At 34.9% G+C, this 26,130-nt stretch overlaps 1 protein-coding gene across 3 annotated transcripts in view; it reads right to left on the bottom strand.

Annotated features, from left to right (window-relative positions):
* The window catches only part of NFATC1 (nuclear factor of activated T cells 1), a 118,199-nt gene that overhangs the window by 72,445 nt on the left and 19,624 nt on the right, over positions 1-26,130 (bottom strand). For all 3 annotated transcript variants that reach the window (XM_072411555.1, XM_072411556.1, XM_072411557.1), the window contains exons 3-6: positions 22,869-23,028; positions 10,726-10,928; positions 6,110-6,282; positions 3,710-3,850 (exon numbers count right to left, since the gene is read on the bottom strand). In XM_072411555.1, the coding sequence (XP_072267656.1) occupies positions 3,710-3,850; positions 6,110-6,282; positions 10,726-10,928; positions 22,869-23,028 (677 nt within the window). The remainder of the gene's footprint in view (positions 1-3,709; positions 3,851-6,109; positions 6,283-10,725; positions 10,929-22,868; positions 23,029-26,130) is intronic.

Here is a 26,130-nt window from a genome sequence, read left to right as displayed (position 1 = left end):
GCCCTCTATCCACTTCTTACCAAAACTGACATAGAAGACAGGGTTTTGGGTGACTAAATCTGTTTGCACGCATTGCACCAGCACAGTGCAACACTAAGTTGGCAAACTTACTAATTGTACATTAGAAACAATCAATCATATATTTGTTTTTAGCACTTTAATGTAATCCTAATAATTGCATATTTCTGATTTGCGGCTACAGGTTATTGAACATGTCTGCTTTTTAAACCATATGCTTTTTGTATCATAAGGCCTTTTGTGCTTCTATGCTCTGTAAACAGACTCAAACCTCTAGAGTGTCTGTGATTGCAGTCCTCCAGGTCCCAATCAACAGGATATTGTCATTGCTTGCCAATCCACAGTATGTAAAACCTTTGGGATAGAACTGGTTAACAATGAAAGTCACTGACCTCTTTCACTGGTCTTTCTACTACCTCCTTTTGACTAATTACACCCCTACTGCTAGGCTTTTAAAGTTTGCCACTACAGATTATAATTACCCATTAAAATGTTGATTCTTTTTTATATACAACAGCAAAATAGCAAGCAATAAACCTCTGAGTCTGCCTACCATGATTATTTCATTTTCTAAGGAAGCATTCATTATTTTGCTTGATTTTACTAAGGTGTTTTTAATAATGACTAGCCTCCTCTAATTCTATTAGCTGAAGCCCACTAGGAATGTTATTAACTTTTATGTTAATTTTAATTTTCAAAGAACAAATCCCCTTAGTCTTCAGATGAAAAGCAGCACCCCCGGCCGCTATATGCAGGGTGTCAGGTACCAGCCTCTGTTGTTTTTACTCTTGAAGGTAACAAGAAAACACCCTGCTGTCAGAGATACTGCAGCTGGCTAATTAACTAAAATTACTATTATTATATATTTTTATTTCAATTGCATTTAAGTGGCTGCACACAAAATACAATTAAAATAAGAATTACTGTAGAATGATGCATCGCCATTGGATATGTAAGCATTTTTTGTCTAACATTAATTGGCATTACAGGTCAAGTCAAGGGTTTTTTTTAAAAGGGCATTGTTTTAAAAGACCAGACCAAGGAAGCCCTCTCTTCCATTCCTTTCTTTGGAGTTTAATGCCTGTTGAGTGGGCTGAATAGAATCCCATTCCATAGTAGGCACTCCTAATTATAATACATTATAATCATTTGCAATATATGTTTTTCACAATACACTTAAAAGAGGCATACTGTTCAAAACAATCTGAAAAGTTCAGACTGAAGATAACATTTATGCAATTTGCACTCAATAATGTGAGTCTATTAAACAACTACTTAAATACAAAAAATACCATAAGTAACTGTATAAAACAAAAGAAGAAAATAGGATATTTTTTAGTACATTTTCTATGAATAAAACACAGATTACTTTCAAAGAAGGATCTGCAACTTAATAAATGCAAACAGTGTCTGTCATTTGGAATCTTTTTATGTGCAAGGCATTAATCTTGATTTGAAGAAAACCTAAAAACTTGTAAAGAAGATGAAAAAAAGATTCAACAGCAAAACTTAATTAATAGAAACTTCTGTTATACGTGCTGTATATGGCAAGTGAAACCTTAAAGACAATTGGAAACTGGAATTTACTAACAGGGCAGCACAGTGGTGATTGGTGATTTGGTGGATAATGGTGATTTTAAAGCCCAATTTCATATTTTCATAGTTTACAAAAGCTGTAAGTTTTTTTTCCTTTACAATTGTATTATATTTTAAGGTAAACACCAGCTAAAAAAGAAAAGTAGCAATTAGTACACAGAATTGTCTGCCTTTTTTCTTGGTATGTGTCTGCAAATTTACTATAGACTATAATCTATCTCTTTTACAGGACTGGCTGATGGTTGCTGCCCCTCCTGTTCCTCTGGCTGACATAACCTACTCTTCATACTGTTAGAAATCTAGAAGTTCAACTCCAACCCAATCCTCTTGAAGGATTAAGTAGCTGACGTAACAACGCTCCCCTATACGATGACAGACGTTAAGCGTAGTGAAGTACACTTGCTGAGTACCTCCCTAATAATATACTTTTAGGTAATTAAATTTTGCATGCTCATTGTGAATGAGTAATGACAGGCCCGTAACAGCCAGCAAGTTAAAACTAGCTCCTTTCAGGTAAAATAACTGCACTGACATGTGGAATGAGTGGGGAATGTTGGAATAAATTTGTAACCATGCCTGAAATTCAGCTTTAAATAGACTCTGTCACTTTAAAAAAATACAGAATGCTGCTGCAGACTTCTGCAGTTTTCTCTCTGCATTTTAAAACAGCAACTTTCAGTCTACTTTAAGCAGATCTATACAGACATTACCTGTTATGGCCTAAAATAAGGAATGCTCAAAAGGAAGCGCAACACCTTGTCCAGAACTGATGTTGGTGATGAGATATGTTGGTGCTGGGAGTTGAAACAATATTTCTCAGTGAGGAAAAGAATGAGGTTTCAAAGCTGCCCTGTTAAAGTGTACGCATAAGCATTCATACCTTGTAAGCCTAAGAATGTGTTTAAAGAGTCTAAACCTTGGGCACAGGTTTATTCTTTTTAACTAATTTATGTTATTTAAACACAATTTGGTTTAAGTCACAAAACTAAACACCACGATAACTGACAATTATTTTCAGCTGAGTCCAGTGACATTTAAATTCATTAGACATGTGAATAATGTCTTAGGGCAGTAACACAAAAACCGATTAATGCAGGACCTCTAACTATTAAGAGGAAATTTCAAAACTAAACTTAAAAAAGTATTACTTAGCCAAAAGAGTAGGTAATGCTTGAAAGCCTAATATACAATAGAATCCACACGACTCTGTAGTACAGGGCTTAGGCACCACTTACCTAAATTGCTTTGTGTTTTTTGGAGTTCAGAATTCTAAGAACAACTCGCTCTGAAAATAGTCAGTGAATGAGCAGGTGTTCCATACCCAGAACACTGAAGTACAGTGTCCAAAGACTTCATCCTTGCCTGACAAGTTTCTTTAGCCCCCAGAACACTTCCCTGGCTGTTTTCCCTCTTTCATTCACCCCCAGCAGCTTCCTTTCATGACAAGCATAGTTCCAACAACTGCATGATGCCAATTACAGTGTTTGGCTTCCTCATCTGCATCAAATGCATTGTGTAAAACATTTTTTGTGTTATGACTTAACAGTGAAAAAACTTGACCCGACATCCTGTCTAGTGCTGATTACAAGTCTTTATGCAAAGCCCTTTGGCAATAGGTTCTATTCAGGTCAGTGTGATGTCAGCAAACTGACAGAACTAACTCTGAAGTGTTAGTAAAGTAAGTAATCTCTCTAAATCTAGTCCAAGGCCACAACAAATATGCATTTTTATAGGATTATTCAGTAAAAAAGTATTGTGCAATAAATAACCCATAAAAATTATCGTCACGTATATTTCAGTTATCTGATTTCAAAAGAAATCTAGTTGTTAAGCTTTATATTTTAGCTTTATTTTTTGCATCAGATTACAGAATTTGACTCATGCTTGTTGAAAGGAACTATGTGGTGTATGTACTGCCACAGGCATTTAAAAGCACAGGGTACCTTCTGCATCTGTTATCTAAAGCTTACCTCATAGTTCTGTATTAGCTTTTTATGCCCCCACTATGTACAAGTAGCAAGTATACAAAACAAATGAAAAAAAAAAAAAAAAACAACGATAGTATGTAGCCAGCAAATACACTAAATGGACATACCGGGAGCTTTTTCAACAAAAATAACTTTAGAATCTTGATGGAAGTTGTGGCCAGACACAACCATTTTCTTTCCTCCAATTACCGGGAAGCTGTCAATACTTTGTTTTTCTACCAACGGCAATTCCTGAGCAGACCGCTGGGCTGTAAAGAAAGTGAAATATAATACAAGTATCAATCAACAGCTTTTCAAATGCCCTGCGTAAATATAGCAATATCCTTAATATAGATTATACACAAGTGCTTAGAAAGTGGTGACACAATGCAATAGATATGCTTACAGAATGGGGTGCACAATGCATGGTAATATAAGCTGGTAGTTTGTAGCTTGACAAGTTTGTAGCTTGAAAACCAGTGATCAGTTACTAGCCACCTTAAAAGTTTTTGTTAGCTAGCACTATAGACAGGTGTGTATGTATATATATATATATATATATATATATATATATATATATATATATATAAAAGTGTGTGTGTGAATAATAAATCTATTATATAATATATGCACCAGATAAACACATAATTGTCATACAAAACAAATCCAAGTACCACCATGAAGACTTATCCAAAACTGCATGTGTTTAACACAAACATGGGGACAAATGCTGATCTATTATATAAGTCAGTAAAGTAAGTTAGAGTAATGTGCAACCCTTAGATACCAAATGAGTAATTTATAAATATATTGTAAGGTAATAAATATTTTAAAATCATTTAATCTGAAAACAGTGATTGGTTACATGAAGTCACGAAATTGTATATTTTCATGGTTCTCTGCACTGTGCTACTGTATAGGTCGACATAAGACTAGGGTCTTCTGAGAATCCTCATCTCCGAAATGTTGGGAGGAAAGTAATGTCTTCCCACATGGTATATATACCCTGGGTGCCTCAGTATTGTCACATGGTGGTTGGGGGTCAGGGGTAACATTTCCAGGTCTACGAAAATTGCAGCCGTTAAAATTTTTATTTTTACATATTTTACAGAGGCTGCAGGGGCCTCGTTGGCAGCTAAAATTATTAATGAACACCAACTATGCAGCTAGCTTAAAAAAACTTGTAGCAGGAAAGGTTCACCTAAAAGAAGACTAAATTGTATCATTTAAAATGCTCGCAATTTTATAATTTTTTTTTTGTAAGGGGTGACTGGTGCTGTTACACCAGTACACTGAGGTAATATGCATAGCACCACAATGTCAAGTAATGCTTCTTAGGTTTGTTGGAATTTTTAATTTAAAATTAGCAAGAGTGCTGTGCATCTAGAGGGATACTCAGGCCATAAAATGTTCTTTATCATAATACTGGGACAAGTCACATGATTTGGCAGACAGCTCCATTGCACCTAGGCATGGAAGTCTTCTCAAATCCCTAAAGTATAAACGTAATTAAAACACATTTTATTTATACAATACATAAATAACAGTTGGCAGTGCAGAGAATCACAATGGCCTTGTGTAAGTCACATATTAGAACTGTATACAGTACAGGCTGTTAAAATAAAGTGTTTTTACAGTTCTTATACTGCATATTTAGTGCACCATAAAACAGATTTGCTGGGGCTAGAAGGGCAGTTTTTTAACTGATTTGAATAAATCATGTACGTTGGCAAGTATCTTTTGATAAAGTTGTAACAGTGGAATATTCCTGTGAAATGTGGCAAATCTAGCTTTCATTATGGAATATGACTATTTCCTGTGCTTAATGGGGGTTTCCCTGGAAAATATTTAGGTATAACAATGATTGAATGGCTTACAACCAGGATGTACAAAAGAGCTATATGTAAAGGAAAGGGAGGCTCCAATAAAATAATACTGGCTTCTATCCATTCACAAACAACAAATTCCATTTAATCTGCACTTATTGAAAAATATGCATCTAGGGATAAATATTTCCTATGCAAACACAACTAAATGTTTGCCTGTGTTTCCCAAAAAAATCATGTAAATTTGATTCCCAAAAAAGATAAAATGTTCTTGCTTCAAAAATAGGTAATGGTAAACCAGAACAGTGAAAATATAAATCTGAATTCTTTACAGTGCCAAGTTATTATTCACCCTAATGGAAGTCACTTCTTTTTGTGTTTCACCTTTAACTTAAGCCTGGCATATAATTGATTAGAGATCTATCTCGCCCAGCTTTCCTAAACAGCTGCGAAACAGCAAAACAAACATAGATATTATACTAAATGGTATGTGAATTCTCAGTATTTATTCAGTGTTAGGTACAATTATAGCTCTGGAACATGAACTGTTGAAACGCAACATGAACCACAGATGTCAATACAAGATAGGATGGACCAAGTTGCATATAACAACCCTAACAGTTCTTGTGTGTATAAGTGAAATTGAAATGCATGGATATTACATGGTAAAGATGGTGATGTATATATTAATTAATGACTCACAGCATTCAATTGGATTAGATGCCACTTGCAGTGTCAATGTTCTTCCATTGGGTTGTGGAATGTGAACACGGAACACTAGACGCACTCTAGTGTTCTTTCTTCCAATGTCCGTTTCCCCCTTTCGCAACTCAATGTCAGAATTGCGCAGCTTCAGTATACCAGCACAGTCAATTCTGTTCAAAAAGAAATTAGAAGTGTTAGGAGTTTGACAAATTCATGGTAAAAATTTCCCTTTCTGCTACATGACAATTGTAACTGTGTTCCTTGCAATTTAAACTTGCAATGTTTGGCTACGCAAATATAAGAACTAAAAGTAAGCAGGCTGACAACAGAATGGTGGGATGTGTGGATATAATTAGAAGTGAACTGATGATCTTTTTATCAAGCAATGACAGACCTCATTTCCTAGACTATTGCACCATGATTCATTAGCTGGACATTCCTGACCTAGTCTCTTCATCTCTCGTGCATTCCATCACAGGGATGGTTCCTAAGGGATGGAAAGAGCCACTGGTGATGGAACCCAGAATATGACTGGTACCTATCAATTTTCTGATATAGCTTTAGTGTTCTTTTTTCCTGGAAGTATTTGCCTATACACATATCCTTAGCTTTTATTCTTGGCCTAGTATACATTAACCATCCTTTTATTTTACATGTAAAAGTCCCCTTATGAGAAGAGGTGAATCTGTGTTTTTTAGGTTTCTAATTAACTGCAATAATAAATATTGATGCCTAGGTAAAAGGCCTCTAAAGAATTTCAAGTACTACTATCCAAAAGCTGAGTACCTGCTGCAATTAGCTTGTTTCATTACAGCTACAAAAAACATGTTAGCTTTAGTGAGTGCAGCTACAAGAAGTGTGTAATTTTCAGGATTACCAAACAAAAATAAGAGGAAAAAAGACTGAAAAAAATTAATGAAGGCACTCCAATCTAAAGACTGGTAAGCTGCAAAGTTCTAAATTGTAATGGGTTTATATACACTTTACACAGAAAAATAGTGGAACATTATGCCAAAGGGAGTAGATTTTTCTCCTTATACCTGTTTTACATTATTAAATACCGAAGACAAGACTTGAACTAGTTTGAAAGTTTTTCACTTCTGTGCCGGTGCAGAGTTTCACCATGAAGGAACTGTGCTGTACCTCAAGTCATGAGGGGGATATGATATTATCAATGCTGAGTGCATGCTGTCATAAATCTTTCAGTTAATAATTTTACTACTAACAGTAGAAATTTGATGGATTTATTTTTATATGTCAGGAACAATGCGTTCACCTAGCAAGCATGCACTGTATTTCCTGCTGAAGTCAGGAATTTTTCATCCCAAAAGAGAAGGGTGACACAAGACCCCTTTTTCAAGTCTCCCCTAATTATTTGTACATATGTGGAAGAACAAAAAGTGGTTATTCATGCTGGTCTATTTCTTTCTATATAGATGGATTCAGTTACTTAGATAACTGAAACCCAAACCAATCTTTATGCTTTAAACCGTTCCTAATATTACTGCTACAAGAACTACTTTGGCTTGATTGGTAAAGGCATAAAAATATCAAACACACCATTCTCAACAAAAGCTTGAAAATTCCTACCCCAGTTTAATTGTTTGTTCAGTTATCTAAATGAAATGCTGATTTACTGAGATCTAATTACTTACCTTTACCAATTGAATTTATAAGAATTTGAGTATAAAGATTTGTTTAATGGCATGATCTATTTTTTATGGCTGGAAAAGTAACTAGTACAAAAGTAAAAAAAAACAAAACCAAAAAAAAACCTAAGAATTATAAGGAGTTAAAAGCAAACTTTCAAATTCTAATTCCCAGGAAATAATTCTAAAAAAAAACAGTTTAATGTGTTTACCAACATTTAGAAGTTGGAAATTTTTATGGTCCAATCATATTCTTTATATGGTTAAATATGGGTAAAACCTGTTTTTATTTTACTAGCCACACATAAATACATCCAACCAATGTAACTATTTACTTTTTTTAGTGCACTGATACCCTTTAGAGCCAGTATAAGTATGTCACCACTATTTGTAAACCAAAAACAACACAACTATGGAATGTCTGTGAAATGTGTAAAAGTGATCAAGATGGCTCAATGTAAAAATTCCAGTGGCAGTAATGAGGTGGATTTTCTGACCTTGAAAGAACAGCTTCAGCTTTGAAAATGAAAGAGCCATAATAGTTTCCCGCTGTTTCTATCAATGAGCATATTTATACTACCACTACTTAGTGTCCATGCAAGGTGCAGATCTGCTGCATTTTCATTGCGTTGACAGTGGAAGTTCATAAATTAAGAAGTAAAGGGGAGCTGTACTGTGATAGTATAGTGAAGGGTACAGTAAATTGGGTAAAGTGAAACTACCTTGGCCCTTTCATACTGATTATACATGTTTCAATCTATTTGTACAATCATAAAGTCTAAAACAGTGGTCCCCGACTGGTGGTCCACATCAAATGTTGGTGGTCCGTGGCTCTGGCCGGTGCGCCCCCCAGCAGGGTCAGAAGCAGGACCCGTCCCCCGTATCGATCGCAGGCTCAGGGTGGTGGTCTCTGGACACAACCCACTGTCCCATCACAGGCTCAGTCCTGCAATGAGAGAGTGGGTGGGTTCTGGCATCATGACGTAACTATAGGGGAAGTTTCTTCCCCTTTGAGTGACACATATGCGGTCCGGAGCCAGTAAGTTTAGTGGTCTGTAGGTCAGAAAAGGTTGGCAATGGTAGAACCTGTAAATCTAGGCCAACACTTACCCCTATAGATAGTCCCCAGCTCTTGAACACTTTTGTTAGTTTATGCTTAATGATATTAACAAATGTACTTTTCTTTAAAAAAAAAAAAAAAGTTTTACTAAAACAATGGCTCATGTTAGTGTAATTTAAATTCAGGTCTGAATCTGCCAATAACAATAAATTTGTAATTCCACCCTAGTGTCAGTTCTGCTTTGAAACACAACACATGCTATAGTGACTGTATGCATTCACACTAATTGGTGAATGTGTACTTTCATTGTAGAAACAAATAAATGTAGCACTTTCCAAACCAGCAGCAATAACACTTTTTTTTCTTTACCTCCCCAGAGAAGTTTAATTGCATGCTTGAAAAAGCTGTGCACTTCAAACTACAAGATCCAATAAGTGTCACGCTATAAACTGAACACTGAGGCTGAAGTGGATATTTACAGCTGTGTAACTGAGATGTGATATATAAAAAGAAACAGTCACATGGGCTCAAAAACTCTAAACGAATGCAGCCCACTGTCAGAAAAGTTGTTTTAGGCTTTAAAGTCTGTGCAATATATTGGTTGTGCATTTATCATTTTCTCAAATGTATTACTTTTTGCTTTTCCCATTTCAAGCTCCACTTTGCTGTTTCATCTTGCTCTTTCTAATTTTCTTGGCAGTTGAAACAAGAAATCTGCACATGATCAAAATACTCATGTGCATAGTAATGGTTTGCAAGGGCAGAATAAAGAAAACATGTCAGTAAAAACGTAGGTGGGCTACCAGCATTGACTTTAAAGATGCCTTAAAGTTGTCATTCTCAACCATGCTTCAGTACCTAATAAGTCAATAGCCAACAAATGGTATACAGTCAGTGAAGACATCGTATCCCCTAACCCTTACTAGTAAATTCTGTAATAGATAACCTTGCTGACCAATAGGTAAAGATGTGTTAGGTGGTAGAGACTATCAACCTAGGAAGGTGCTGCAAGCAGCATTTCTGGTGAGTATTTTATTTGAAAGTTGCTTCTAAGCTACATTGGAAATTAAATAACATACTGTATTTTGTTTTTACTGTACAATTATTCAATGGGTCTGTAGAAGTCTGTAAAGGCTTTTGCACAAAATAGTTTAAAACACCCCCTAGACGTTCTCTTTGCTCCTTCAATGACCTACTACTGACTTCCTCACCCAAAACCTCATCAGCACGGCTCGAAGACTTTTCTAGGGTTGCCTGGACTCTCTGGAATGGTCCTCCACGTCCCATTCAGCTTGCTCCTACTTTTTGCTCTATTAAAAGAGCACTCAAAACCCATCTTTTCAAACTTGCCTACCCATCTTCTTCTGTCTCTTAAAGCTCTCAAAATGCACCCACCAATCCATACCTCCTCTCCTATTGTATTCTGCTTCCCCACCTCTTAGATTGTAAGCTCTTTTGGGCAGGGTCCTCTCCTCCTCCTGTGTCACTGTCTGTGTATGTCTGTCACTTGCAAACCCTATTTAATGTACAGCGCTGCGTAATATGTTGGCGCTACATGAATTATATTTTTTATTATTATTGTTAATATTATTATTATTATTATTATTATTATTATTAATAATAATAATGCATATAATTTCAAATATCAGACACTGCAGGTATTCAAGTTTTGGAGAAGGTAGCAAAGTATTAAAGTGATCTTAATAACCATATACCTTGCAAATGCTGACATTATGGAGTAAGAAGTATTTTAATCGGCTGTGTTCGTTAAGAGTTTTTGCCCAGTCAGGGAGTGAGTCAATTTCGCATATTAAAGCTAGGCAGCTTCTGGCATTTTTATAATGAATAGTAACAAGGCAAAGTAACAACACAAATATGTGGTAAGCAGGTGAAAAGAAGCTTACATAGCTTTCATATTGTTCTCAGGCAGCAGTGGGATTTCCAAAACTTTGGTGTTGGAGATGATGGTCTCATGGCTTGTCGTTGAAACGGTCTTGCCAGTGATACGATGGACTTGATAGAAAGCATGGGGTCGCAGCAGGCGATCGTCTGCCGTGCCGATGAACAGCTGGAGGGTGAGTGGCTCGCTCTCTAAATACCCGTGTAGCTGGCAAGAGAACAAAAGTTTTAGGCAACAGAATAAAAGAAATAATCAGGACAGGTGCTGAGTGTTAGGCCATCATTTTGCCCAGCAATACTGGTGTAATAAAAAAGGTGTAAGTCAGAAAAATGTCTCATTATTTCAGTGACCTGAGGCATTGGAGCTAGATTTAATCTTTATATGTAGCACTGCATGTGCTTGGAACATAAAGACAATCTCCATCTCTGCTGGGACGAAGGGGGCTCAAATTTCTGGTGGATTCAGCAAGCACAAAATGCATATGTCTGATATATTCAAAGTGCACTGACATATGGAAAGTCTAGCCATTCCATTCATGTAATAAAATATAAATTGTTAAAAGAAATGAATCGAAAAGCAATATTTATGGAACAGCATACATCACTACAAATTATATCAAGTGCTTACATTTATTTTGTAGGCTAAAAAGATATTTACAAAACCAGTTCAGAAATTTGGAGAGTTGCTCATAACAACCAATACTATTTAGGCTTTCATATCCTAACCTACCCAAGAAAAAAGAAGGTGAATATCTAACTGGCTTCCATGAGTGAATGCTATTCTAAACTTGTGGCCTTTTTCCACAATTAAAACTAACTGTGATAGCCAATGTTAGGCACCATTCTTCAGAGATCCATGGATTTTTTTTCACCGAACCCCAATGCAATTTGCTGCGTTAGTTTCAAAACCCAGACAATGCCAATATGTAGTCATCAGATTTTACAAAATGTGCTGAGAAATAACCCAAACCCCACAATGTAATGTTGGTGGTCTCTTGGTAGGCTGCCGAGATTCCACCGTACAATGTTGAAATCAAACTATCTTTTGGCATGGTTAATTGTACTTAGTATATGCAGCATACATAAAAGTTATCTCCACTTGAAAATAAAGTTTAGGTACAAATTATACTAAATTATGTGTTGCTTTTTTCCTATATGTAACTATTAGGTCATCTAAAGACATGGGTTGACGTTACATTATTTATCCTGTTGCTGGTAACTACACACCAATGACAAGATCACTAAAAGACCACTTATCTTCTTCAACAAACCAGTAGGAAGTACTCATTGATTCACTGTCACTTTCATTTAAATATATTTCTCAATAGTAACAAGGATAAAAAATGACATTATGTACCCCGATTGCTTTTACAACCCCTGCCTGGCTACAGAAAACTACTAGGCAGCCTGGCTACAGAAAATGTCCAGGCAGGCAGATACAGAACCACTCAAGAATGCAGGAAGAAAATGAAGCAGCACTAACTGGTCTTTATTATAGGAAACTCCTGCACAAAGTGGCTAGAAGTGCTAATTCACTAGACACTTGCAGCTGTATTTGCAGCAAAAGGTGGTGCTAAAATGTATTGAGTTTGTGAGTGAGGGGTGAATATCTATGCACACTTAGAATTTCTGTTTTTTTTTTCCTAATTATTGTTTTTATTATTATTATTATTATTAAACAGGATTTATATAGCGCCAACATATTACGCAGCGCTTTATTTTGCCAAAATAAAAAAAAATAGCACCTTCAAAACTGTAGGCAAATGGTGGTAAATATAAAATTTAGTTCCAGGTTGAAATGCAGCAAAACAGACCAAACACTGAGGAGGATGAATACTTTCACACAGCTCTGTATACCATGCAACATCTTATAATTATGTCTATGTGTAAAATCATGAATAAACATATTCTCAATCTTCTAGCATAGTTTCTGAGCCACAGTAAGAAATATTATTTCACACAAGACTGAAGCTGAATTTGTGCTTTGAGCTTTGATCTTATTTTTTCCCCAGATCCTTGTGGAAAACGGGACAACAGTTGGGCGGATTTACATGCTCAACCACAATATCAGCAAAGGATGTAGTTTTGCTCTCCTAAGAGATTAATTTGTGTCTCCCTAAAGGAAAATCCTTTTCTACCATGGCAGGGCGTTTTCCAACTATGTGCAAATGAACAGGTATGTTTGTTTTGATTAGCGATAGCTGTACTGTTATAAGAAAAACTGCAGAGAGAGCTATAGAAGTGCTTGTCTGTGATATATATATATATATATATATATATATATAATTTTTAATCCCTTGGTATAATATGTGCAGAGTAAATAAGAAGACCTTGTATTAGTGTACACTTTACCATTTTGATGACTATCAGACATTGGAGGGCAAATAAGGGCAGTCCTATTGCTGGTAATTTGACTTCTTCTCTGACAAGCACACCAAAATTTAGGCAGTCATTAGACAGCAGATATAACATGCAAGGGATGAGAAATCTTGTTGATTGTGATTGCTGATTTTGTGATAACTGTGCTAACAAATCATAGTGATCCATTTTTCAAGTCTCTATTTGTGTAATTTCTTTACTAATAGAGAGGGATATATAAATATTCTCTTTTCATCTTAGGTATATATAAATGGAAACAAAATGTTTTATTATTAAACATGTGTTAAATTAGGTGTTAGTGTATATAGTACCGTTTAGGCAGATTTAGGTTATATAGGCCTAGTGTATATTTGGTTATAATATATACAATTTTTTTAAGCTAAAAACACACAATATAATATTTGTTTACAATGCACCAAAAAAAGCCTATTTGTTCTGAAAAAACAATACTATTTTTTGTATGATAAATTGAAATATAAGCAATACATTTAAAGTAAAACAAATGTCTGGTGAAAAGGGGATTTAGTATTTTGGTCCTGAAGCGGTCAAGTAGATTGGGCCTCAAGTAGAGACAGCAGCACATAGATTACAATCATTAGGGCATGACTGCACCTCTCTGCCTTAAACTGAAATCATCTCAAATCTGTTATCTGAAAGTTTTTATTAAATAAAAGCATCTTGTTCTTCACATACATAATGGGAAAATTGTAAATATGAAGCATGAAGCATAACAGGAAACCTAAAATGTGCTATAACAAATATGTGGCAAGCAGGCATTGCTGCATAAAGTGTATTTGTTTGTTGTCTGGACTGCGACAGTTTCCTGTGTGATATGGTTAAACAGGAAAAAAATACTATACATTTGAATTATATATCTAATGAAACATTTTTAAAATATGTATTTGAAAGTCATCACAACCTATTTATGACATGTAAAAACATTTTGGCTAATTGTCAATCTGCATCTTTCAAATCATCTAATATTCTAAATGAACACAAACTGCACATACAAAATAAAATATGACTGCAGCCTTAAAGTGTCAGCCTTACAAAAAAAAAAAATCACACAAACCAATCCAATACTTTTTTGTAATGCCTCCAAGTGCTGCATTCTGGCAGTATATCCACATGAAAGTCAGGGGACTGCAATTTGACCATAGAAATGCAAATTCCAATTGGAGAAATATGGCAGAACAATAAAAGGAATAAATGATGTAGCCGATCAGAACTATATATATATGTTGTATGACAGCTGCATTCTGATGGGCTGCTGTTGTCAACATTTTCACTACCTCTTAGGAACATAGCTGAAAAAAATCATTTTAATATGATGTGTTTTTATTATCAGCAGTTCTAAAGCCTGTACAAAAAGTACAATGCTATAATTTGTTTCCTCTGTGCAAGGAAAAAAAGCCATAACAATTATTCACTTTGACAATGGATGTACTTGTCAGTTATGTATAGTTTCTTATAATATTCTTCCCTCCCCTATTTATTTGCATTGTAATATTCTCCAAATGATCATTTCACACAGCCTTTTTCTATTCTGTACTTTGATAAAACCAGTTTGAAGGAAACACAAAGATAGAGAGACATACCCTCATCACCGCTTGTACAATGGATTCATTCTGTTTTCAGACAGCTTGAACTTGCCACATATTATAGGTTCCTTAGAAAATAGTCTAACGTGTTGATATGACACATATATGATGTGTGTTCATATATATATGATAAATGCACACATACATATAGATAATATTTTTTTTTTTTAGGTTCCGCAAGATAACAGCTTGAATGATGATTATGCCCTCACGGCGAGCAGCAGCTCTAGCTGCCAGATTATTAATGATATCATTCATGCTTCCAAACAAGTAGCAAAACAGGGAGGCAAGCCAAAGAACGCACAAGAGTGAGCACACACTACTTAACTGAATCACTGAACGGAATTAGACTTAATGATTTTTTCTTATTCTGTTACTATGCAGGACTGGAATAGCACACAGTTGGGTGCTGATCATTAGATGGCTCATGTATCATTTCTTTTAACGACTGTAGAACTTCTGTCCCATAAGCATCTTTTTTTTCTTCTGAAATATAGAAATAAAATGCATGATGTGTTGCTGATCACATACAGAATAAGGGCTCTCTGCATTATGCACCTCGGAAATCATTATTCTGCTGTGGTGGAGCTATGATTTTTTACCGGGCCACTTGTATGAAGTAAGCAGTGCCAAGTCTTGGGCAGACAGCACTAGTAAGGTGATATGTTCATCTGAATTTGCAATAATGATTCACAACATGATAATGAAGGTGGGCAGGAGTGGAATGGGAGTTTACTGTAAAAGTACTGATACTCTTGATGATGTGATAAGGCAGCATATAAACAGTTTTGGTACAACTGTAAAACAATCTAGCTGGTGTGTTTGCAAAAAAGCAAAAGCGGAGATGAGCGTTGTCTTAACAAGTTAAAAAAAGGTAGTGAAGAGTGAAGTGGCAAGATTTAATTGCTGTTCACACCTCATTGGTGAGATTCCCCTCAGCTTCTATCTATGGGCCTGATTTATTAAAGCTCTCCAAGGCTGGGGAGGATACACTTTCATCAGTGAAGATGGGTGATCCAGCAAACCTGGAATGGATTTCTTCAAAGTCATTTGCAATTAACTTTTAGGAAATCTATTCCAGGTTTGCTGGATCACCCATCTTCACTAGTAAAAGTGTATCCTCTCCAGCCTTGGAGAGCTTTATTAAATCAAGCATGTTTTCTCTGTAAGTGGACATACCACTGCATGTGTGCACAACATTAAGCATTTAAGGGTATGCAAGATTGTAAAAACAATGGCTAAAATATTATTAATCACAAAGTCTATTCAAGTCTATGTGACTCCAGTTAGTAACAGAAACTTTATACAATATGATTTAATAACAGAATTGCGAGGCACCTATTGTTGCCAACCCATGCATTTTGTAGGACCAACATTTTAGAAGCAAACTATCAAAAAAATCCATCAAAAACAGGCAGCCCAAATACAAATGCTTCCCATATGCTAAATAGTGACTTTAGTACAGAAGCACACAGTTTTTTTTTTTTTTAAGAAAATGTCTTCTTGCTATTAGGGTTTGTAACAATGATTGATCATATATTAAATGCAAGCAGACTTTAAAAATACTTTTTAGAAGCATGCAACCCCCCTATGCCAGATATTATAAAAAGGTATAGCCAGACCTATAAAAAAATGTATCGCTTGCCTCATGTTATATGCCCAACACTTGGCAGGTAAACTAAAAATAATTGTGCGTTTGGTTTCTGGCTGAGCCAAGTATACATGGCTTCCACACATCAATATTAATCTGAGAAGTCAGCTGCATGTATTCTCTTGTATGGCTTTCATATGGATCTCTTTTACTTGTAACCAAAATAAATGAATTAAGTGATAAAAACGGCTTGTCCTTTGTGCAGTGGACATCTGTTCTTTGTTCATTTTGCTTTATGGAAAGTGATTTTTTTTTACATGCACACACAAAAATAGTTCACACCTCTTCAAAATATATGATGTGCAAGGGTGCCTGTCTGTATGACAGAGGTTACACAATGACTGCATGCAAGCTTATTGAAAGCAGAGCTAACACACACTACTTTATTAAGCCACTATTAGGATGTGCTTTGCCTTTTCAGTGAAATATAAGAATGAAACAAAACAGTGACTGTTTATTTGTATGAAATCTGTGATTATAATAGGCACATTGATTTACTGGGTCATACAGCTATTAAATAAAACAGGAAATAAAACTAGACTAAATCTTGCAAGAAGATCTCTGAACTAAAATGTTTGAGCCTTGGAAGATGAGGCCAGCGCGTTTAATGTGTGTCATCTCCTAAAATAACAACTTTTTTATGTTTCTACACAAAAGGAATTTGATTAGGTGGTCATAATACCAATACACTGCGTTGGCTTATAAATGTAATGCTATATAAACTTTGTGGTAAACCAGAAGAAAACAATTACCATCTCAATCCACTACAGCCAACAAGCAGTCTAAAACTATGTAATAATATATAGCGATATTTGGTATGCTCTCAATCCACCAGCATAAGCAGCAAGAAAAGAGCTATATTGAGAGGAAGCAGCAAAAGTCAATGGGGAGATCTCACTGCTAAAATCCATCAGATATGAGCAGCCAGTGAGTATTTCATTCTATACCCATCCACGCGTCTTAATATTAGTCATTTTGGAAAAGCTTTTCTTTAACTCTGGCTAACTGCAGGTATTTAGTATCAACCTACATATGTCATTGTGCATAACTACAATATGATGAAATGGATAACACCAGGTACCACACAGGTGTCTGCTTCTAACACCGGGGTCTTTTCTATTCTTACATTATTCTACATTTAAATTAGCCATTTCCAACCAGGGATCCTCCAGAGGTCGTTATTGATACCTTGAACTATAGATGATTGACCCCACATTTGATGATGTCTCCATTGTTCTGGAGACAACATCACTTGGTACAGCCAGCTATTCTTTCCACTGGCCACCAATTTAGGAGGCTTTTTTCTCCAATGAGCACCCAAAAAATTGGTTTTAGTTGAACCAGAATTTTTTTTCAAGGGTTCCTTAAAAGTAAGGAGGTTAGGGAGGCTGATCTAAGGGAATGCAACCTAGACATCCACATCTGATCCCAGGTATATAGGCAACCTTACTAAAAAGAATAGGATTAGAGCAGCATGAAAAATCTCTACCTGCATTAAATTCCATATTACAAAATGGACTCAAAGTTATGACCTGGTATGCATAATATATTCTTACAAACATTTCTATAACTTATAGTGGCAGAACTGTACCTGTAAGCTTGTAACTTAGTTTAATTCTGAAGCTCACCCAGTTTAAAGTAATTGGGCCTTTTTTATTAAAGCTCTCCAAGGCTAGAGAGGATACACCTTCATCAGTGAAGCTGGGTGATCCAGCACACATTTGTAAAGAGCAGTCGAGGATTTCCTGTGATCTTCAACATTGCAGCCATTCTCTTCTGGCTTCTCACACAGAATTTCTAGTCTTTCAATGTTTCTTTGTTTTTTTTTTCATCTCTACAAACTTCAGAGAATGCAGTGCATGAAAATTCATGGAACGGGACAGCTACTATAAAGCTGCAGCAATCATATTGGAGAGTCTCCTAAATGACACATCTTCATCAATCTAATGTTTGGTCTAACAACGTAAACACATACTCACTATGTATGTTTCGAGTGTTCAGCAGCAAATACTTGCTTGGCTGTTTTGACTGTGTATTGACTGTAATATAGAGTCAAGTATGTACTTGGCCATATGTTATAGTGTATTCTGATTTTTCTGAGATTTATTCCAGTAACCCCAGATACGATATAACCAGCCCAGAGGAATTTATATCAAGAATGAGATGCATCAGAAGACCAATGAAACTAAAGAACATGCTACAATACTGTTCTGTCACTTGGAATCTCCAATCTTTTATTTATGTTTATTGAAAAAAAGGCAGTGGTGAAAAATATAGAGACAACTGGCATGATCCCAACCACCAAACTTACTGTTTCCAGCTGATGAAATCATTGACTCCAGTGTAATCTCTTTCACGCTGAATATGTGTGAATGTATTATTTGGCAAGTGCTGGCCATGTGCATACGGCAATAACCCGTGCAGCATTGCTGGTAAAAAGTGCCAGCCGTTTATGATTGAGCTATAAAATGTCTGCTTTGTGGTATGTTTGCTTGGCTTCATTACATATAATAATTGCATCCTGGCTCACAGATGTGTGTTAATGTCCTTTTTTTTTCATTTTGCACCTCTGATACATTATAGAAGCATATGGACAATAGACACAGGCCTTTTCAGTTAATGTGTGCAGGCGTGAGTGCCAAGGAAACATGGGTGGGGTACAGGCTAGCAATTTGTGCATTACCCCAACATAAATTACAGGTAACGGATAATGAAAACACCAAGCAACAGACACCAATTTAGAGGGTTTCCTTTCAGTCTACTATTCCAGCTCTACCACCTCTTCCTTGTGATTCACAGCTACAAAAATATTCTCCTTGTTTCAAATGAGTTGTAATTAAACTTTCTCCTTGACCCTGAACTATAATTAGAACAGCGGTTGTGCACCGCTTATTTACCTGTCCTAGTAGATTTGCAAGTATGAGGGAACACTATGCATAAAATGAAAATGATACATTGCAATCATATGAAACATTTAGCTTGTGCTGTCTTTTCAAAATGTTTTTTTTTTTTAATTTGGCCCAATTCTGTTTGCTAGTTTGCTATTAAAAGTGCTTAAAGTATATGTAAACCCAATCAGTAAAATTGTATTATTTACCAAGTTAAAGCAGTTTCAATATTATAAAAGGGATTCTTTACTTAAATGAATTGATGGTGAAGGTGTCTTAGATTGTAAGCTCTTTCAGACAGGGTCCTCTCCTCTTCCTGTGTCACTGTCAGTGTTTGTCATTTGCAACCCCTTTTTATTGTACAGCGCTGCTATATGTTGGTGCTATATAAACACTGTTTTTTATTGTTAATAATAATAATAATAATAAGGTCCTCATTGTTGTGAATCCCACCCTGAAAAATGATATTCATTGCATGTAGCAAGTTCTACTGCTTCAGTGCCTTAATGCAGACAGAAACTGGGTACAAAAAGGCTGAAGGAGATCAACAGTAATGAGATATAACCACAGATATAATAAAAGATTAAAAAAAGCAACAAAACAAGGAAAACCCTTGTATTAATCAGGTTCACAGAAGGGAAAATCCTATTACTAACGTTGTTTTGCTGACTTTATTCTCTGCTAGAAATCACCACAAAAAGGAACAACTTACATTTTTACGAAAATATCTCACAGAAGTATGGTAAAGTTTTAACAAATCCCACAGAAGTGGCTGTAGCCTTTAAAAATTATGCTGTGGTTGAACTAACTGGCCGCCACCAAGGATACAACCATAACCTTAAATATTAGGGGGTGCATGACCAGAGAAGAGACAAGAGAGGGCTTAGTGGTAAAAAAAAATGTTAGCTCTTAAGTGAATCCTACAATAAAAACTGAAAGGGAGATTCACTGGAAAAACATTATCAAAGTAGCTCTTACCTAAGATGAAAAATACATCATACGGCTTACTTTGTTTATTAGTTTTGCAAGACATTCCTTAGATTCCTACCTGGTCACCAAACTCTGAGTTCAGCTTTCCACTCTGTATGATAGGTTGTCTGTTTATTGGCTCAGATGTCTGCATTATGCCCACTAATTCAACAAAGCATTTGCATCTACTTCTCCTATTTTCACCTTGCACACAAGTAAAAGTATTTTTACGCTGCTTTAACAATGACATATAAAGTCTTGGCCGAGTATTCTCTGGCTGAATGATGAACCCCAACCTATTCCAATATTGTATGAATATATTTTACCCTCGCTTGGCTTTGTTTGGACAAATATATATTTTTATACAAATATATTTTAACAGATTCTGTTTCAAAACATTTCCTGTTCATCGCATATTCAAACCTCAAAGAATGTGTAAGATGCATTTTGTGCTCCAGCCCACGCAGAAAAAAGGATTTATTTTCTAGGTGTGCATATTACACATTTATCTTGTGTTTATTAAAGAAAAGGAAAAATAAGAATGACTTAGAGCAGACATAATCATTGTCTAATAATGAGGGATAGCAGTATGAACACATTACACTGTATTTAGTCTATAAAAACCTCATAATTCTGCAAAATAAACCATTTTTTACTACAAAAGCAGAGAGAATGAAGAGAAAGTGTAAAAGCAGGCAAGGTCATCCATAAGTCACTTTTATTTTATCCTCAGCATTTCTTTTCAGACACTTCAACATCATTGTTTTTTATTTTTTTATTGTTATTACACAGTATTTATACGTTTTATTACGTTTAAGCCTTTTAAATTTGGCACTGCTATTTAGAGTCATTGAAAAGCTTTTATATACACAAAATTATATTTGTATCAAATATTAAAAGTGATCCTTTATTTTTAAAGAGCTGTTTATATATAAGGGAGTGACACAAGGGCATTATGTGCCTGAGCACTGGCAAGTGGAAACATTTAGATCAATTCTCTTTTAAAGTGGACCCTGAGACTGAATAAGGCTGATACAACCCCTTTTTACAAATTATAGAATTTTTTATACAAAAAACAAAGTTAAACTATGGGCAGATATAGTAAAACATAGTAATAGAATAAAAAGTAAACACATACGTTATAAAATAATTTTGGTATGTCAGGGTAAAAGTTGAAGTTTATTTTATTGTACTTAGGACTTCTTACCCATGGCTAATGAAGGGATAACATTTTAGGAATATAATGTGTATATATATATATATATATATATATATATATATATATATATATCTTAAAGTTAATTGAGGGTGCAGGATTTTATTTATTGGTGAATTACTGTAAGTTATTTAGTTTATTTGTGAAAATGTTCTTATTCAGCTAATTTGTTCATCTTATTTACTAGATCATATTTACACAAAAGAAGCAAAACTAAAATGGTACAGATAAAAATACCATTTTACATTTATTATCTTTGCAAAAACATTCAGTATTCAGCTTTATATAAAAGATCAAATCAAAGTTAACACACCAGAATAGGGATCTTTTGTTTTTTAAAGGTGCAGTTACATATGGCCTGGAGTCTAGTAAACTATACCTTTTCCCTTTTCAATTTTTTTAATGTAAACTGTGATAACATTTAAAGGGATTGAGAAACAATATTTAGGGGTTTGGGATTCTGTGTTAATCAAATTAAGCTATGAAGTTTAGCAATTTGAATCCATATAATGTAACCTTAAATAATAAACTCTTGAATGTGATAACTCTGACCAATGTTATAAAACCAGAGAAAAAAACAAGATTCAGATTACTATGTCTGTTTCAGTGGAAAAAAATGCTAAGCCAGCCATAGACTTAAATGCATCCAAATATTTCATCATGTGTACCCAACTATGTGTACCCAAAACGTTGTATTGCATTAGTGACATTCATCAACAACTAGCCCAACTGTAATTGGACTGACCTTACAATAGCCTTAATTTAATAATGTAAAAGGCAGAAGGCATACCTTTCTTGTTTCATATTACATTACTGAAAATAACAGCTGTACCCAGTAGTACCGGCAACACAGTGCCAGAACATTGAGGTTCCCAATCACAACAGATGTATCCGAATTTGTGAAACTTTAATATTACACCTCATTCTCAAGTCTTTTTTTATTTTAATTGACAAAGACTCTTGCATAAACGTTACACTATTTTTCTTTAATCACTTCTAGTTTAAGGAGCGAAAGAATGATGGCTTGCACCGGTGATCATAATAAATATCCCATAGCAGCAGTGGGCAAATAATAATGAGCCAATACTGCACAGTATATATGCCATTGTCACAAAGGGCTAGTTTTGGGAGTATTTTATTGGCTAACAATATAACATTACATAAAATTTCAAATTTTTCCCAACTGGACCATTGTTGCATTCAGTGTATTGTTCAATCATTGCATTCTAAAGAATGGGTCTTTTTATTTTTTTTTTCACTCCTATCAATTGTAATTTATGCCTGCTAAAAACCACAAAGCAAAAATTGTTAATCTGAATTTAATTTACAGCATGTTCATTAGTGACATCTCTGGGAAAGTACATTTCATCTATTTTACCAATCATCATAAAAAGTATTTCTGAACAAGAGCCAGGATAAACAAGTTGTCCTATCACATGCATACCTGCACAATGGGATGGCCTCCCGTAGATGCTTTTACCGCCCCTCGGCTTCCTTCCGTCTCATAATGAGCTCTGTGATGAGATTTGGGCTGCATTTCAATTCGCAGTTCATAAGGTCCTGACTGGGATGGCAGATGCCAATCAAGGGCCGGCAGAGAGGGGCTGTAATGGAAAAGAACAGCTATTTAACACTGATTAAATATTAACAGAAAATGTATTATCCCACACCACAGGAATTTGGCACTATTACTTTAGAGACCATGATTAGCAGGCCATCCTTCACTATCTTACATTTAAAATTTCATCAATAGGTCTAATGCCACGACATAAGTAATTTAAAAGGCCATGAAGCAGCCAAAACCTCTTTCCACTTCATGAAGATGAAGAGCCAAACAGCTACTGATGCTATGCTGGCTATTAGACTGCTTAACTCAATGGAAATTCTGCGTGCATTGCTTCCCTTTCCACAATCTAACGGCTTTTATGCGTCCTCAAAGTGAAAATTTTAATATAAAAGCAAGCAAGCGATGGATAAATATTATACACAGGGGAGAATCATCTGCCTGTTTGTAAATTTTATATTTTTATTTCTCTGAATAATGCAAACTTATCTGGTGCCACTTTTTTCTGAGCAATATGATTTAGTTATAATGTAGGAACATTTTCTAACCTAGTCAGAGAATGGATGGAGAAAATAGAAGTGTGAACACTTTGGAAGTCATTTTTATAAAATAGTGAATGTGATATACAAGATTTACCCAATGTTTACTGCAGATTTACACATCTTTCACACTGGATTAAAAAGTGTTTTAATTAACTTTTACTCATAATTTATAACATCTTCTGGTAAAATCCAATATGAAAAATGTATAAAGTTTTAGTAATAGGGTAATCTTCTGTGAAAACAAGTATAAATAGACCCCTATGACTGTAACACGTGCCAGGATACACCTGCAGAAAATGTTCCGTGAATGTCACATTCACTAATTTATAATTGTACCCCTTGGAGTCCATGCCCCTCCATAAGGTAAAATCATAAAAACCTATACAACCTATAAATCCTGTTTATTAATATTAATATTATTATTAAAATAATCATAATAATAATAAAAATAAATGTATGTGACTGGGGACTGACAGAGCCTACAGTAGGTCTATAGTGGGGATACAACCTATAGCATGTATAACCTTTAATTTATTTTTATTGTTTAATCATAATAATTGACAGCATTTAGTAGAGTATTAATGCACAATAGAAAAAGGAGTTTCATGATTTCTAAACCTGTAATTGTAAGCATATGATTTATTTAGAATTTTTGATCTATTTATGCAGTCATTTATAATGATTATAATACAATTATAGTGTCTATTTATCAATCAGCCAGGATTTACACAAGTTTTACTCAGGATTTGCCCATTTTCACACAAGAAATAGATCCCAAAGTATTTTAATTAAAGCTAGTGTAAATGTTTGCATTTGTTTCTGTACTAGCTTCATACCACCTTTTGCACAGCAAGCTAGCCAGTCCTTAATACAATATACAGTGCTATCAGTCTAAAACTTGGGGCAAACACAGGTCAGACATTTGATGTATGCTCTTACCCCAATTTTTCATTTAGAAGATTTGGTCATTTGTTGTTGACAAAGCTATACTGCTTAAGTGAGAGTTCACTGGACCCCTGGCAGGATTTGCAGGTATTTCTTTGTATTTGCATATATAGGAAAATGAGCATTTATTCCAAAAGTGTACTAATTATGTTTTTTAACTCCCTACACATACAACATATAGAATGATATAGAGAACACATAAGTTATTGCTGGACTCAAAGGTAATATGGTGGTCTTCATAATGACCAGTTTCCAGTACTGTATTTTAATGGGGCAAATGTCAAACTAAATGCTTGCTCTAAAAAAAATAATTGTTTCTGTCTACTTTATAAAGCATGGTTTCATCTCTTCCTCCACCGGCTTACTAAACTGATATTGACATGCAAGTGTTGGAAGGCGATAAGCCGTACGTAAGCAGTACAAGTATTCCAATCAATTGTTTTCAGGCATAATGATATTATATGAGATAAAATATGACCAATACATTTCAGAGTGATGTTTCAGTGTCTCCTCGTTGTTTAGTAATAACAGCCATGGTCTAATCATTTCACAATATACAGTGTTTGAATTACATACTTGGAAACCATTAATCATCGCTCTTGAAAATTATGTATAAGGAGGCTTATGCAATAATTCATCAAAATAGGAAGAGGCTCGGCCCATAAGGCTAAAACTTCATGATAGGAATTCTTGTTTTCACAAACATGACAGCTATTTTAGGCCAATGTGTTTTAAAATTCCCTTTCTTGCTGAATATATTCTTATCCTATGAAACATTTTTGAATTGAGCAAAAGGAATCTTTAAGTGTCTGTAAATCAAAACTATGAACTTTTCTAATTTGCTCATTTTTGTTCTTGCATTTTGATGAGGTTTAAGCTTCAACGCTAGATTGATGAAAATTGATGACTTTTAAGGTCTATTTGTTAAAAAAAAAAAAAGTAGAAGATCTCAACCAGGATTTCTAGTTCTGCCCAATTATAAAGTTATAATTCCAAGACAGATTCTCCAGAATTTGTACCACACACATATTTAATTAACAAATTACACTAACATAAAAAACATTGTTTCAACCTAATTTGTATTAGATTACAACAGGCACATTATTATACAGCGTGTGCAAGGTTTCTTTCTAAACACAGGAAAATATAATGGTACAATATTTTATTAAGGAAGCAATTCAGTGACATTTTTTCCACTAATACTTTTTTTTTTGACTTATTGGGATTTTCCTAAAGGTTAAACAATATTCTGCCACAGCTATTCCAAGAAATTCCTTCAATACGATCACATCCCATTCAAAAACACTTAGCTTTTCCTCCCTGTAACCTCCTATTATCAATGGGGGCCTAATACCTGCATCTATAGAAGCAGCAGGTTTAGTACTACATTTTTTGTCATACTTAGGAATACACATTTGTGGAAAGAAAAACACAAATAACTTTTTGTTTAAAAAAAAAAATGTGTGGCCACAATCATTTTACATTTTCCAGGGAAATGGAATCAATGACTAAAAATTTAGGCCAAAAGCCCAGGATAAAAACAACAAATATTCAGGCAACAGTGCTACCTGCATAATTCTTGTTCAGGTACGGATAATTTGGTAGCTACTTTTACTTACCTCATCCCCTCGCTCCTGTAGCCTCTTTCTCTGTGA

Source organism: Pyxicephalus adspersus, chromosome 5 (assembly GCF_032062135.1).
Source record: "Pyxicephalus adspersus chromosome 5, UCB_Pads_2.0, whole genome shotgun sequence".
NCBI classification, from domain to species: domain Eukaryota; kingdom Metazoa; phylum Chordata; class Amphibia; order Anura; family Pyxicephalidae; genus Pyxicephalus; species Pyxicephalus adspersus.
Note: the sequence above shows the minus strand (reverse complement) of the source record. Positions and strands in the feature narration are given on the sequence as shown.